General features: G+C 39.9%; 1 protein-coding gene across 1 annotated transcript; it reads right to left on the bottom strand.

Annotated features, from left to right (window-relative positions):
* Positions 1-4,157: 4,157 nt before the first annotated feature.
* LOC147336161 (uncharacterized) lies at positions 4,158-5,433 on the bottom strand. Its single transcript, XM_086287655.1, has 5 exons — positions 5,391-5,433; positions 4,909-5,241; positions 4,713-4,823; positions 4,601-4,635; positions 4,158-4,277 (listed from the first exon to the last, which is right to left on the bottom strand). Exons 1-5 carry the CDS (start codon positions 5,431-5,433, stop codon positions 4,158-4,160), a joined length of 642 nt encoding a protein of 213 aa, XP_086143781.1.
* Between the last annotated feature and the right edge of the window lie 10,634 nt (positions 5,434-16,067).

Raw genomic sequence — 16,067 nt, 5'->3', positions numbered from 1 at the left:
GATTGTAGCAGATGTTCACAAATCTTTTACAGGTTTACAGATGTATTTATACATTTACAAATCTACAAACATGCATGTGATGCATGATATGGATCTCAGTACACAGCATCTTGATACACACACACACACTAATTACAATATGCACACTCACAGATAGTTTTGTTATAAAAATAGACTCATATTATTCTTGTGCACCTTGAAAATTGAATAATTTACAGAAATACCTGAACTTAAACATGCTCTGTTGATGAATTTTAAATCACCATGATGGTGATTGAAAGTGCGTAGTACAGCACTTTCCATGCCTTTCATGATATATCCGCTCTTTAAGTGATGACGTGATGAATCCTGCTTCTGGGCCCAAACTACTCTGTGTTTAATAAGGCTTTTGTGTTTTTTACATGTTTTAATGCTTTGTATCTTGTTCTATTTAATCTCAACAATCCCCTAAAAACAGTCAGTGATCACTGTTGGCCTCTCTCAGTTTTTATTACCGCTATTCATTTTAAATCTCATTTTTGTAAAACCGTACGATGTAACTACACCCCAGCAGTATATTAATGACTAACCTCGTATTGTGGATGGATTATTGTCCCTAACCTTCGGGAACCCTCACATTAACTTTTGGAGTGGAAGAAGGTTAGCATTCATCCTGCAGCTTCACTGTTTATATTATGCTAACATAGCTGTTTTGCTAGTGATCATGTAGCACATGCCAGCTAGCCAAACGTCAGTAACCCTACAAACGTCACTGCTGTTTACTTTCCTGTCTTCATTTATGTCGGAAGTGATAACAGAGTTGTACCTCTTAATTTTTTCAGAAATCCCTCAGTCAGAACATGCTATATGATATTTAGATGGAAACTAGCAAGATAACTTCCTGCTAACTTCTAAGTCTATTAAATTTCATGAATTCCATTTTCATGGATGCCTGGATGTTAAACTTAGCTGTTACACCTGGTAGAGCAGCCACACTGATAATTTTATTACAGATGCAAGAATTTAGACAGTTTTTAACTCTCAGTGATGCCGCAGTGATTGTGTGACTTAGGGATCTGCTGCGGAGTTTGGGTCCAGATATGGCTAATGACGTCAGACTTAAAGACCGGATTACTTGATAAAGTTTCATGACATTTTTTTCCCAAGGTTAACTTTGACCTGCTATGCTAACAGTGAAACTCAAGGTCAAGTGCATAAGCCAACCTAGGTACTCATGTCCCCTAAGGCCTAGTATTTGGGTGAGAACTTTGAAGAATATCCAGAAAAAATTGTGGGTAATATGAACTTTTCACTGATTTTCACATTGTGGACTTTTACCGTTACCTGATTTTGAACAAAATAAATCAGCTCAAGCTGGTATTGGTATCTTGAAAAATGTGGATGCAGACAAACGGACAAAGTTAACGTGGAACAAACAAGAAAACAAACAAACAACTATGAATAAAAAAATTATTTTATATGGTCCAACCTTTATTAAGCTCCTTTATTTATTCACCTCCATATTTCCAGCTATACAAAACTAAGCCCAGAGGGTCTGTTACTTTTAGAAGGCTGATGTATAAAAGTAAAGCTATTTATACTAATGTGGATTAATACTGAGGACTTTTGCTGTTTCACGAAGGGTTAAAAAGGGAACGTCCACAATTTAGACTTTTAATGCAGAAGATTTTATTAAAGCAATTTAGCAGGATCAAAGGAAAAGCAGATTTAAATAATAATAATCACAGAATCTAATCACTTGGATCCCTAACCTATTTTAAGCTAATCCTGACTTTGTTCCAGTGTTTGGGAGCAGAGAAGTTGGAGAAGAGAATGAAGATGCCTTGACTGCAACACACTCTCTGTGTGGATATAATACAGTGGGAAAAGAGACACTGCAAACCCATTAGTGGAAGGAAACTGCTGCCTTGGACAAGTTAAATGCATGATATGCAAATAAAACGTCTCTGCTTTTATATGCAAAACATTTGTGCTCTAGCTTACTTGGTTGCCATTTTACCGAGATTTAAAAATAGTTATGCAAATGGGATCTCAGCTCATCCCCTCGGTTTTTAGGGGTTAAATGTGTTACCATATTCTTTAACAGTGTATTTCAAGTCCTCAGGCTCCGACACTGGAGTTGGACCTATCAGAAGCACTCCTCTGGTTTTTGGTTTATATCCTGTGACTGAAGAAAATGGATCACTCTTGGACACATACTATTGTCTACTATAACAAAATATAATCAATAAACAATATAACAAACAGTAAACCACTGGTGGTAATCAGAGTTTGCTTTAGTAGTCAACATGCTTTTCATTTTTTAAAATTACAAGTTAATGCCTATTAGTTATGTTCTCAAAGCCTTTAATTGTTGGTTTCAGGGATTTATTATGCATGTTTTCATATGGACTTAGTACAGTTTCCTTTTAGCATAATAAACATGGTTTACAGTGTGATGTACTGATGTTGCTGAGTTACTGTTCTGTGGTTCAGAGCGAGGGCTCAGGCATGAATTAACAGTCCCATTTTACTGCCAACCATAGGACAAACCGAGTGAGAAGACACTGCTGGAATGTGGACAGAATGTCTGTCAACTATCTAAGTAATGTTTGTTTTTTGTTTTGTGCATTTTATGTTCAATATAGGTATTTGTTGTGCCTGAAAATGAACAAATAAATGAAATGAAAATGAAATGCTAATGTAAGCTCAGCACAATGATCAGTAAATTTATGTTGGATAGGTAGTTAGCTAGCACCATTACCATTAGCTAGAGTGATTGTTCACTCTGGTTTTTGCTGCTGTTCCTAATGAGGAATAAAGGATTTCTGTGTCTGTGTTAATTCCCTCATTAAACAAAGTGCTAAAAAAGTCTGGAATAGACAGCCTTAGCGACTATAGACCTATAGCCCTCACGTTTGTAGTCATGACATTTTTGAGTGGATGGTGTCCCAGCAAATCAGAGACTGCCTACCGTTCTCTCTCGACCCCTACCAGGTTGCTTACAAAGCAAATCGGTCCATGGAGGACTGTACACAAATCCATCCAACCAACATCATCTTTAAGAATGCTGTTGACACCACCGTGGTGGGCTGATGTCCAATGGAGATGAGACAGCGTACAGGGCCGAGGTAGAGAATTTGTCCAACCGGTGCTCAGAAAACAACCTGACACTGAACATCCTTAAAACGAAAGAACCTATCATGGACTGGAGGAGACACAGAGAGGTCCACTCCCCTCAAATGGAGAATGGGTGTAATCTGTCTCCACCTTCAGGTTACTGGGCACCCAGATCTCTGCTTATCTCACCTGGACCCACAACACCAACACCCTGATAAAGAAGGCCCAGCATATTTTTCCTGTAACTGTAACTATATAATACAAAATACAAGTTCAAATTATTTCTACACATTCTCACTTTTTATTCTGCAAGCTCTCACATCACATCAAAAATATTTACCTTCATAAAGAGTAATTAAAACAATCAGTGCTGTGAGAATGTCAATGGAGGTCATCATGGTTTGTGGAACTGTGCCTCTGGAATTACTGAGTACCAGAAAAAGTTTTTCATTCTTGAGACTTGAGCTTTTGTTTTTCTTTTGTTTTTATTCTGTCATTCAACTTTGGAACTTGTTTGGATAAACCAGCATGAATGGATTAATAATTTGTTTTTAATTTATAATGTAGTAATGTTGTAGTGGTGGATGTTCATACTAAACATGGCCAACATTTTAAGCAGGCTGCTCCAAAATTTGGGAAGGAGAAAAAACTTCCATCCATCCATCCATTCGCTTCCGCTTATCCTTTTCAGGGTCGCGCGGGGGCGCTGGAGCCTATCCCAGCTGTCATAGGGCGAGAGGCAGGGTACACCCTGGACAGGTCGCCAGTCTGTCGCAAACTTATTTTCAATTAATATTTATGCACATCTACTCAGATAAAACTGTAATACAAACTGTGGATGTAAGAGACAATTTGATAATATTAATAGCTAAAATAACAGCGCACACTTTACACTAGTATTTATAACCCCCCCATCCCCCCACCACACACACACACACACACACACACACACACACACACACACACACACGTAACAAACACACCAAATGCAGATACCCCACAAACTCAATAAGCACATATATTTCACTGTTTCACTACTGTTTCTCTGCTTGCTCAATCTATCGTGTAGCAGCATACACTACATTCGTATCCTGCTCTCTCGGTGGTACAGGCCTTCTGTAGTTTGCTTTTCGATGGAAACTCAGAGCTGCATAATTCATGGCATCAGAGGTCACATTCTGTTAAGGAAAATGATTAAAGTCACTAATAACAAAGCATTATATGTTAACGTGTTAACATTTACCAGGACAGGACAAAGCCATCTAAGGTTAGAGGCAGGGTTTGAGTTAGATAAATGTCCACCGCTCGCAATTTGAAATGAATTTTCACCAGTTTTTGAGCAAATGGGAATAAAAACTGGTGACAGAAAAACTGTAATTTCAAAATAAATATACAGTATGTGACTTAATTTGAAAGGTAATATTATCCTAAGCCTGGATAACTTTATTATGTGTTTACAAATCTTAATCCAAAATTATAATTTGATATGAAAATAAATTACCTCACTGTGTTGTGGATTTTTTTCATCATCTTGAGCTGAAAGAAACAATACATCCTTAAGTTCTGAGGTCAGTACCTTTGTATCTGCTATTTAAATTAAATCATATGGATACCTGTAGGAAATTTCCTGATTTTGATAACCAGAACAATGATGACCAGCAGAAGGAAAACAGTTAGCCCGCTCAGGATGATACTTAACGGATTTGTTAATCCATCAGATAATTCTAAAAAATAGAAAATAGAAAATTATACTATACTACCTATTTTAACTAAACACATATATAAAAAGACGGAAACAGTGTTATTTACCTTGAACCTTTAAATATGTTCCGGTTACAATTACTGGCTTGTCATTGAGTTTCTCTCCACAGAAATACAGCCCAGAGTCAGATGAATTTACTTGTTTGATCTTGAGAAATACCACAGACGTGTTGGATGACGTGCAAAATTTTTTTCCATTACAGGAAAAAACCTTTTCAGAAGTTAACATAGACGAGATGGAACTGATGTTGGGACTGCTGGTCATTTTAAACCAAAATATGCGGGAGTGAAATCTGCTGAAATTGGAGCACTTCACTGTGACTTCTTCACCAGGCTGAACCTCCACAGTGTAAAACTGTGCGACTGAGGACGAGATCCAACCTAAAACAAACAAGGCATCCTAAATTTAAAATTCAACAGGAACCAAACATTGAATTACACCATCCATGAAGTGTCTACACGATTCTTTTTGGCTCGATTATCGTACAGAATGAAGGGTTGAAACTTTACTGAGAAAAAAGTGTACTTACTAAAGATACAGGGCAAAAGTAGCATCAAGGTGAAGTTCATCATTGTGCATACCACCACTACAATGTCTGTAAGTGAACTGTGCTCCAGTAAAAGTTGTCTCTATGTACAGAGGCGGGCTGTTCTTTCATATGGGCGGCTGCTCAGTGGAAATGCTTTTTTAGCAAATGGTGAAAACTGACAACTGAAAACAAAAAGCAGAATATCATTATCATTATTGTATGACAGATTTTATATAATTTAGATAGTTTTTTTTGCTGAAGCTTACATGTCTACAAAAGATATTTCACTCTACATATTTTTTATACATTTTGTCTTCACCTGATATAAACACTGTTTAGTGAGGTTCTGTCGTGATTTTGTAACTACTAACATGGCATGAAGCAAAATGCTGATCTCATAATTGTACTATATTATATATGCTTGATCGGGTTGCAATTTATCTTTAGCACCAGACAGCCTGCGAGTCTGTATTTTCCTTAGTAATTTAGAACAGCTACTTGTGCAGTGTTGCCTCTGTTATTTATAGAAGTTATTAGCTCCATGAAATGAACACTGGTATGAATGCACGTGCCATTCAAGTTGATGACATGTTCACGAAAACCAGCAGAAATCTAACCTGGTCAATGATAACTATGAGAATAATGTCCACAAGGCTTAGTAGATTCAAATGCGTGTTAGCATGGAAACTTCAGCTGATGTGGTGGCGTCATAGCTTGAAATGTGCAGCCTTTTAAGGAATACATGCTTTTGTCTGTTTGTCACCTTGCTGCACGATGTGAGTTAGTGATAGTAAGACAGTAAAGTGTAACCAAAAGCATAAGCTTGATTTAAAACAAGGATTTGACTGGGTATGTGTCCGTCTAGCACACAGAAGCAAAAAAGCCACAAAAAAACACTTTTAACAGTGGAGCTCCGTACAAAATACAGGCTCCACTGTCTGGTCAACTTGTACTGACAGCACACCCACAATACTTATTAGAAACAAATGTAGACCTTCCTGTTTTTGCATTAATAGAACCACTTTCCAGTTATGAAACCGCTGATCATCGTAAACGTCTGCAAAGCAGTCACGAAAATTAACTCAGGATGACGTGACCAACAAAAAACATACAATAAGCAACAGCTCCTCTTTGTAGACTACAGCTCGGCTTTTAATACCATCCGGCCATACAAACTCCGTCCCAAACTCCACCAACTGGGACTTAACTCCTCTCTGTGCAACTGGATTGTGGACTTCCTCACTAACCGTAGACAGAGTGTCAGAGTGGGTAAGAACACCTCCTCCACCCTTGTGGTCAACACCGGTGCCCCTCAGGGGTGTGTTCTGAGCCCTCTGCTATACACTCTCTTCACCCATGACTGTATTTCCTCCTGCGCGTCCAATCTCATTGTTAAGTTTGCAGATGACACTACAGTGCTCGGACTTATATCCAACAATGATGAGACAAACTATAGGACAGAGGTGCAACAACTAGAGTCATGGTGCCACGACAATAACTTGGTCTTAAACACCAAAAAGACCAAGGAGATCATTGTAGATTTCCGGAAGAGGGGTCATAACAACCATCTGCCTCTCTTCATCGGCAGTGAGGCGGTGGAGAGGGTGAGCAGTTTTAAATTCTTGGGGGTAACTGTGACCGAGGACCTGTCCTGGGGCAACCATATCACCTCAGTTGCACGGAAGGCCCAACAGCGCCTCTACTACCTGAGGAGACTGCGGAGCGCACACATTCCCAGATCTATTCAATTCAATTCAATTTTATTTATATAGCGCCAAATCACAACAAAAGTCGCCTCAAGGCGCTTCATAGATACAGAGAAAAACCCAACAATCATATGACCCCCTATGAGCAAGCACTTTGGCGACAGTGGGAAGGAAAAACTCCCTTTTAACAGGAAGAAACCTCCGGCAGAACCAGGCTCAGGGAGGGGCGGCCATCTGCTGCGACCGGTTGGGGTGAGAGAAGGAAGACAGGATAAAGACATGCTGTGGAAGAGAGACAGAGGTTAATAACAGATATGATTCAATGCAGAGAGGTCTATTAATACATAGTGAGTGAGAAAGGTGACTGGAAAGGAAAAACTCAATGCATCATGGGAATCCCCCGGCAGCCTACATCTATTGCAGCATAACAAAGGGAGGATTCAGGGTCACCTGGTCCAGCCCTAACTATATGCTTTAGAAAAAAGGAAAGTTTTAAGCCTAATCTTAAAAGTAGAGATAGTGTCTGTCTCCCGAATCCAAACTGGAAGCTGGTTCCACAGAAGAGGGGCCTGAAAACTGAAGGCTCTGCCTCCCATTCTACTTTTAAATACTCTAGGAACAACAAGTAGGCCTGCAGAGCGAGAGCGGAGCGCTCTAATAGGGTGATATGGTACTACAAGGTCATTAAGATAAGATGGGGCCTGATTATTTAAGACCTTGTATGTGAGGAGCAGGATTTTGAATTCAATTCTGGATTTAACAGGAAGCCAATGAAGGGAAGCCAAAACAGGAGAAATATGCTCTCTCTTTCTAGTCCCTGTCAGGACTCTTGCTGCAGCATTTTGGATTAGCTGAAGGCTTTTCAGTGAGTTTTTTGGACATCCTGATAATAATGAATTACAGTAGTCCAGCCTGGAAGTAATAAATGCATGAACTAGTTTTTCAGCGTCACTCTGAGACAGGATATTTCTAATTTTAGAGATGTTGCGCAAATGGAAGAAAGCAGTCTTACATATTTGTTTAATATGTGCGTTGAAGGACATGTCCTGGTCAAAAATGACTCCAAGGTTCCTCACCGCGTTACTGGAGGCCAAGGTAATGCCATCCAGAGTAAGAATCTGATTAGATACCATATTTCTAAGATTTTCAGGGCCGAGTACAATAACCTCAGTTTTATCTGAATTAAGAAGCAGAAAGTTAGCGGCCATCCAGGTCTTTATGTCTTTAAGACATTCCTGCAGTTTAACTAATTGGTGTGTGTTATCTGGCTTCATGGACAGATAGAGCTGGGTGTCATCTGCATAGCAGTGAAAATGTATGCTATGTCTTCTAATGATACTGCCTAAGGGAAGCATGTATAATGTAAACAGAATTGGTCCTAGCACTGAACCCTGTGGAACTCCATAATTAACCTCAGTGTGTGAAGAGGACTCTCCATTTACATGCACGAATTGGAGTCTATTAGATAGATATGATACAAACCACTGCAGCGCAGTACTTGTAATACCTACAGCATGTTCTAATCGCTCTAATAGGATATTATGATCAACAGTATCGAACGCTGCACTGAGGTCTAGCAGGACAAGCACAGAGATGAGTCCACTGTCAGAGGCCATAAGAAGATCATTTGTAACCTTCACTAAAGCTGTTTCTGTGCTGTGCTGAGCTCTGAAACCTGACTGAAACTCTTCAAATAAACCATTCCTCTGCAGATGATCTGTTAGCTGTTTGACAACTACTCTTTCAAGGATTTTTGATATGAAAGGAAGGTTGGAGATTGGCCTATAATTAGCTAAGACTGCTGGGTCTAGAGATGGCTTTTTGAGTAAAGGTTTAACTACAGCCAGCTTGAAGGCCTGTGGTACATAGCCGATTATTAGAGATAGGTTGATCATATTTAAGATCGAAGAATTAATTAATGGCAGGACTTCTTTGAGCAGTTTTGTAGGAATGGGGTCTAAAAGACACGTTGATGGTTTGGAGGAAGTAATTATTGAAGTTAACTCAGAAAGATCAATTGGAGAAAAAGAGTCTAACTTAATATCAATGGTACTAAGAGTAGCTGTAGATAATATTACATCTGTGGGATGATTATTGGTAATTTTTTCTCTAATGATAAAAATTTTATTTGTGAAGAAGTTCATGAAGTCATTACTAGTTAACGTTAAAGGGATGGTTGGCTCAAAAGAGCTCTGACTTTTTGATGTTGAACTTCTACAACTGTGCCATCAGCAGCGTCCTGACGCATGGATTTCTAGTGTGGTTCCCCAGCTGCACCAAGGCCGACCAGCAAGCACTCCAGCGGGTGGTGAAAGAAGCTGGCAGAATTATTGGAACAAGTCTGCCAGAGATCAGTAATATCTTCCCCACTCGCTGTCTGAGGAGGGTGCACAGTATCCTGCGGGACCAACATCACCCTGCGCGCCACCTTTTCCATCTGCTGCCCTCAGGGAGAAGGTACAGGTCTATACAGGCCAGAACATCCAGACTGGCCAACAGCCTGTATCCACAGGCTGTGAGGCTCCTGAACTCTCTGCCCCCCTCTCACGGACAATAACCATATCCAACTTCTTAATAGCAATGAACTGGTCTGCATTGGTGCATCATATCTTTATTCTCTTCCCCCTCCTGCCCCCCCCCCCCCCCCTTCTTAAATAGATAACTATCATATCTGATATCATATCTCACAGTACAATAATATTGAATGGGTTGCATTGTTGTATTTTGTCATGTTTCTCAGGTCTTTGTCTGAATTTCTACGAACATTATTGCTAAGGATTGTCTTATTGCATTGGAGTCACACTGGGTTAAATATGTACACTTGGGTTTTAAGGGGTATTTATTATTTTCTTCTTTTTTTGGGTTGTATGGAAGCCCCAAACGCAATTTCATTGTTCTTGACAATGACAATAAATAAATACTACTTTTTTTTTTTTTTTAAAGCTTTGTAAGTCATCTGCTGACATCCTGTGGATGGGCATAAATTGGACCGCAGGAAAGCAGCCACCTGTTGTTCCGTGGAGCTAATGTCAAGCTCTCCAGGTTCCTCATTGCTGTCAGCGGTCACCGCCTGAGCGTATGACCGGGGTTTAATATGGAGCCCAGTGATGATGACGTCGTTTATCCTGGAGTATTGTTCCAGATCAGCGACCTTACTTTCCAGGTATGCAATCTTTTTATCTTTTTCGGCATTTTGGATGCGGAGGAGCTTTACCTCCTCCACAATTTCAATGATATTTTTCTGCTGCAACCTGATAGTAGAAATTTCGTCCATTATGAAGTCAAGGGACTTTTTAATGTCCTCGACTTCCTCAGCTGTCGGTGTCCTCTTCGGCCCCATTTTATCTGGTTACCCTGGTAGCAGGTTCAGTCAGCTGATTCCTCAGTCAGCTGTTAGCCTGGTAACGTGTTGGCTAGCCTGCAATTACCTCGTTAACTCCGTTAGTCCAGTCCAATATCCTGTATCAAAGTCGTAATCCAGACAGGGTTGTACCAAAAGTTCCAACAATTTGAGTAGTCTTTGCTCCAGAAATTGATGGCCAAATTTCAAAAATCCACAGGACACGATCAAAACACAACTTTCAAACAAATGGCAAACAGGTTTTGCCCTTTTGTTTTGTACTGTTAACCAGCCTTAAATAAACGGCGCGCCTTCTGATAAGATTTAGATGTGTTTTGTTTTTCGCGTGTCAGCACTTGGGTCCTCCTTCTCACACCACACAGCCAGCTTCCGCCAACTGTGGCAAAAGCTGGTTTATCCATCGGACTGCTGCTGAAATGTCGCAACATTCTGGTTTAAGTAGATAACTATTCAAATTTATGTTCTCTGCTGAGCATAAAAAGTGAAACAATTGTTTGCCTTGCATCATCATGATTACAGCCATTTCAAGTAACAACAGTTATGTAATGTGCATTTCACTCACTGCTGCTGACTTCCACAAAACTTCCCATAAAATGTCATCAGATGCATCCTTTAAGTCTGCATCTGATATAAGGAAAAACAAATTGACCCTCGTAGAATGAAGATGGATGTTTCTTTCAATGTTCATCAAGTTATCCATGACTACTTTGTAATGTTCATCGTGTATATTAGGACTGGGCGACCAAAATTCATATCTCGATATTTTTTAGCTGGATGGCGATATAAGATATATATCTCGATATTTTTTTAATTCCATAAAGTAAGAACAAAAAGAGAGTTCTTGGTCAAAGGTACTTGTCCCAGATGTCACACAGGCACTTTTATTAACATCCAACTGATGTACATGAAAAAATAGTCAAAAATAAATTGTCAGCATTTATTAAATAATAATGCTCAATTTTTCTTTTCATGCATAACAAAAAGCTAAAAATTGTAAACTAAATGTAAAATGTAAACTAAAAAGATGCAGATAGAAAAATAACAAAGGCAACTTGCTCTTTAAAAAGTGCTTACACTGAAGTAAAGTTTTCTAAAGTGCTTCTTTGTGTGTATTCCTGAACAATCAACTGGTACTTTGTGCAAAAAAACACAAAACATGTAAACAGATTGAACGAAATTAACAAAAATCCATTCTTTGGTCAGTGAGTCTTTGTGCAAATCTCCAATCACAATAAAAATATAGAAAGAACACAAACAATTGGCAAGGCCAACTACTGTACAGCTTACAGATTTTGTGCCAGGAAACCTAATCTGTCAACAGTATCAGGCTTCAAGGATGCCCTGTGGCAGGTTACAATGTTTCCACTGCAACTAAAAATCCTTTCAGAAGGGGAGCTGGTAGCTGGCACACAAAGGTATTTCTTGGCCAAGAGGCTCAGTGCTGGATAGGCAACTTCATGTTCCTGCCACCATTTGAGAGGGTCAGCACCACTCTCTACACAAACTGACAACAGGTAGCTAGAAAATTCATTTTCAATTGCCTCCCTCTTTGTGAAACCAGTGTTGGTGGCTGTGCTGTGCTGGAAGAAGCTTGCCAGTGATCTCTCTTTTTTTTAGCTGTGTGTCCTACTGCTGCTTCTTCACGGTCTGCAGGCAGGCATGGCTGGATCAGGCAGCTCAGACAAACACGTACCCTGATAGCTGAGCAGACACTCTGTCTCCAAGATGAGTTTATGTTTTAGTGCATTAATTTTCTCACTTCGGATGTATTTCGCCCTGAACCGTGGATCCACAAAAGAAGCAATGTCCAACAGATCATTGGTAGACGGATCTGCATATTTATTGTTGAGGTAATCCACATTGCGGGTCTTGATGGATTTACACAGCTCACTATCCTCCTCTCCAGGTGCCAGGAGAATAGTGTTAAACAGGTGTAGCACAGGTCTGACATATGACAGGGTCACATACTTCTCTCCTGAAAGTGCATCAGTGAAGTCCTGACAGCGTTTGAGAGCTTTCTGAACTGCTTCCAGGACCTATATGTCCTGCCAAGTAGGGACTAGAGGTCTGGTTTTCATGTCGACAGAGAGGACTTTAGAAAGTGCTCTTTCCTGCTCCAGAACCCTCTCTATCATGAGAAGCCTTGATCCCCAGCGAGTTGTTGCCTCTGTGATTAGCTGGTGACTTGGAAGACCCAGCTGTATTTGCACTTCAGCCAGCTCTCTTCTCTTCCTCCAGCTGTAGGAGAAGCTGCTGATGACTTTCTTACACAGAGAAATAGCCCGGGTAATGCGGGCATCACCTATACCATGTCCTGTGACAAACAAAATACAAACTTTTAAAATCACTTTAATTGATATGTTAAGAGGCAAATCACTCAAAGGGAAATTAACATCCACCTCAGTTGTATAGAATGTGATGCATAAGACTTAATAATATTTGCAAAATGTGTCGTGTAATGTATAGCCTAGAAATGGTTCTAGTTAAACTATCGTGGTAAAATCACCAGCAAATGATTGGAACGTGTATATTTTTACATCTTTTCAATCTCACTATGTATGTACAAATGTAACCCTGTCTTGTCTCAGCTGGGGTCCTCATTTCGTGTCACAATCTTCAATCTAATACAAGCACAAACACACTCCAATACGTTTATTGGATTTAATAGCGATAGTTTATTTAATTATTCAACTAACTTTCAATTTCTAAGTGATAGATGTATATGCTGGCTATGACTTATAAAAATATTTGTCTTGTGGTCCATAGGCATGTTTAGCTCTGCAAGTGACTCTATAAACTTTTCATTTATTAGCATTTTTTTTCCAAATCAACAGATTCAGCATTGCACTCACCAATGGCCAGATGAAGCCTGTGACCAAAATACTGGATCCTCGGCCACTTGTTCAGTTGAACTGCCTTGACAATATTAGCCCTGTTGTCAGTTGTTATAGCAACCAGTCCCGCCGGGTTGAGCTTCCAGGTTTTGAGGACAGGGTTTCAGCTATATGCTCTCCAGTGTGGTCTTGAGGAAAGTAGCTGGTCTGGAGACAGGCAGTTTTCAGTCCCCAGTCTTCCATGAAATGTATAGTCACACTCATGTATGGCTCGCACGTCCTGCTGGACCACATGTCGGTGGTCAGTGCAAAGTGAGACACTTTGGTGAGCTGGGCAGCGAGACTCTGTCTAACTTCAGTATACATTTTTGGCAGTGCCTCTCTGGTGAAGTATTTCTGGCTAGGTAACCGGTATCTTCGGTCAAGAGTTTTTAGCAGCTGTATAAAGCCCTCTTGTTCCACAGTTGAGATGGGGACCACGTCTTTAGCGATATGATAGGCCACTGCTTTAGAAATTTCCCCCCACTTCTCACTTTTTCTATCATATGGCACAACACGAGCATATGAGTGTTGTAAGGTGGTCTATTTCGCGGCAGGAACCTGGGAAGACTTCGGTCTGGGATACAGCACCCAGTTTCACACACTCTTCATACTGCACTTCATGGCGCAGTTGTAAATGGTGGAAAAGATTAGTAGTGCTCGAAACTTTCGTCAGGACGCTTTTTCGACATTCTCTACAGAATACATTATTCTGCTGCTCATCTGACACTTTGAACCCGAACCATCTCCAAATAATTGAACCATTGGTTTTCTTTTTCCGACGATCTCCTCTTCGCTAGCTACCGTGTCCATCTTGTCGCCAACTGGAGGTGTAGCGATGGGTGTTGTGTTCAGTGAGGGAGAGAGGCGGGGCAGACAAACCCAGATGAGAGAGAGGCAAAATAGCGGCTCCATAAGTGTAATTATAATGCAACATAGACTATATCGATATAAACGATATTGTCACATCTTATGTCTTGTATAAAAATATATCGATATTTTTTAAAAACTCGATATATTGCCCAGTCCTAGTGTATATTGTGAAGAAGTTGCCCATATATCAAATTGTGCATACGTTTGTGCTTTTGGTTTTGTTTTGCATTCACAACACGTTCATCATGCCATCACGTTCATACATTTTCTAACACTGCTGGTACTCCATCCAACACATGTCATTTTTTATCATTTATGTCATTAAATGTGTTTAAGATTGAATAGTAAGAGTCCATTTTTCTTTTAAGCACACTCTGGATGTGACTACAGCCTCCTTATTTAATGTCTCCCGATATATGTTACATATCTCAGCGGCAAGGTGGTTCAGATTTTAGCACTTGTGGTAAATGGGTTGGTTCTTATATAGCGTTTTTCTACTATCTCTGAGCACCAGTGTTGGTCAAGTTACTTGAAAAAAGTAAACAGTAACTAATTACTGATTACTTCCCCAAAAAAGTAATCCCGTTACTTTACTGATTACTCATTTTCAAAAGTAATTAATTACTTAGTTACTTTTTAAAAACACGATTTACAACCTGAAGAGGTGATAAAGCGATAGATCTTTCAGCCCAATTCTACTTTTTCTGCATCATACAAAATGTAATCAAATGGAAAAGTCTCTTTTTTTTAAACTTGTTTTATCAGTTTTAATCTTTTAACTTTATGCATCAAGCAAAAATTTAATTATATGCAACATTCTCTGACTTGAATAAATTAGTTTAACATTTAAACCTATTTTCTGCACATTCCAGCACATAAAATAAAATATTTTTTGTGTTTACACTCAGTCTTTCAAATAGATGCAAGTAAAACACAGCAGAAAATAAATAAAGTCAAAGACTCAGCGGTCCTTTTGCTCTATTTTCACCTGTAAAGCAGGAGTAGAGTAGGCGGAGGTTTACCCTGGTGCAGGTGTGCTGCGGTCAGTTGAAGAATCCGCGAGCTTCTCTGTGAATTTCCCATTACGTCGTTGCGCACTCGGTGCTTGTTTAGGGGTTTTGTTCGCTGTAAAAAGAAGTTTTCTTCCCACGCACGATGGACGCTAATGTTTTTGTAACTTTTTATGGAATCAAACTCAAAATAAGGTCAGTACTTCCACGCTTTAAACGCTGCACGCTCATACTCTCTCCCACAATCGATATGTGATCCATTGTTGATCTGCACACAGCTGTTGTCACTACCTGGCTTACGTCACTGTCGTGAGACATTCTCGCAAAAAAAATCACGGTTTTAGTAACGCAGTAACTGTCACGGTCCTGGGTCTCCTGACCCAGCGTTTTTAGTTCTTTGTGATGTTTGTATTATTGTACTTGTGTGAGTTATTCTATGGTTTCTAGTTTCGATCCCTTGCCCTTCATGTTGCTCTGTTCTGTGTAAGTCTGTGTCTGCATGTTTGAGTTCCCCTCTGTGTCTCTCGGTTCTTAGTCCTCTGCCTTATGGTTTATGTCTCTGTGTTTCTTAGTTGCTGTCTCCACTGTCAAGTTCGCGTCTCTGTGTGATCCTTCCTGTTTTACTTTGAAGGTCCGTGTCTTATGTGAATGTGTCCTGCTTTGCTTGTCTCGTCAGTCCTGATTTCTCCCAGCTGTGCCCTCCTTCTGTGTCTCATTCCCCTCGTTACTTCCCAGTGTATTTAAACCCTGTGTTTCTCTGAGTCAGTGTCGCGTTGTCCCTCATGCTGTGTGGATCTCCCTGTGAGATTTAGTCCATTGTTTCCCAGTTTAGCTTAGTTTACTTTGTATGCTCG

The sequence above is a fragment of the Aulonocara sp. 'chitande type north' Nkhata Bay genome, linkage group LG3 (assembly GCF_057382095.1).
Source record: "Aulonocara sp. 'chitande type north' Nkhata Bay isolate Kocher_YH1m ecotype deep benthic linkage group LG3, A_spYH_male_GT1.1, whole genome shotgun sequence".
NCBI classification, from domain to species: Eukaryota; Metazoa; Chordata; class Actinopteri; order Cichliformes; family Cichlidae; genus Aulonocara; species Aulonocara sp. 'chitande type north' Nkhata Bay.
This window is presented reverse-complemented; position numbering and strand designations above follow the sequence as displayed.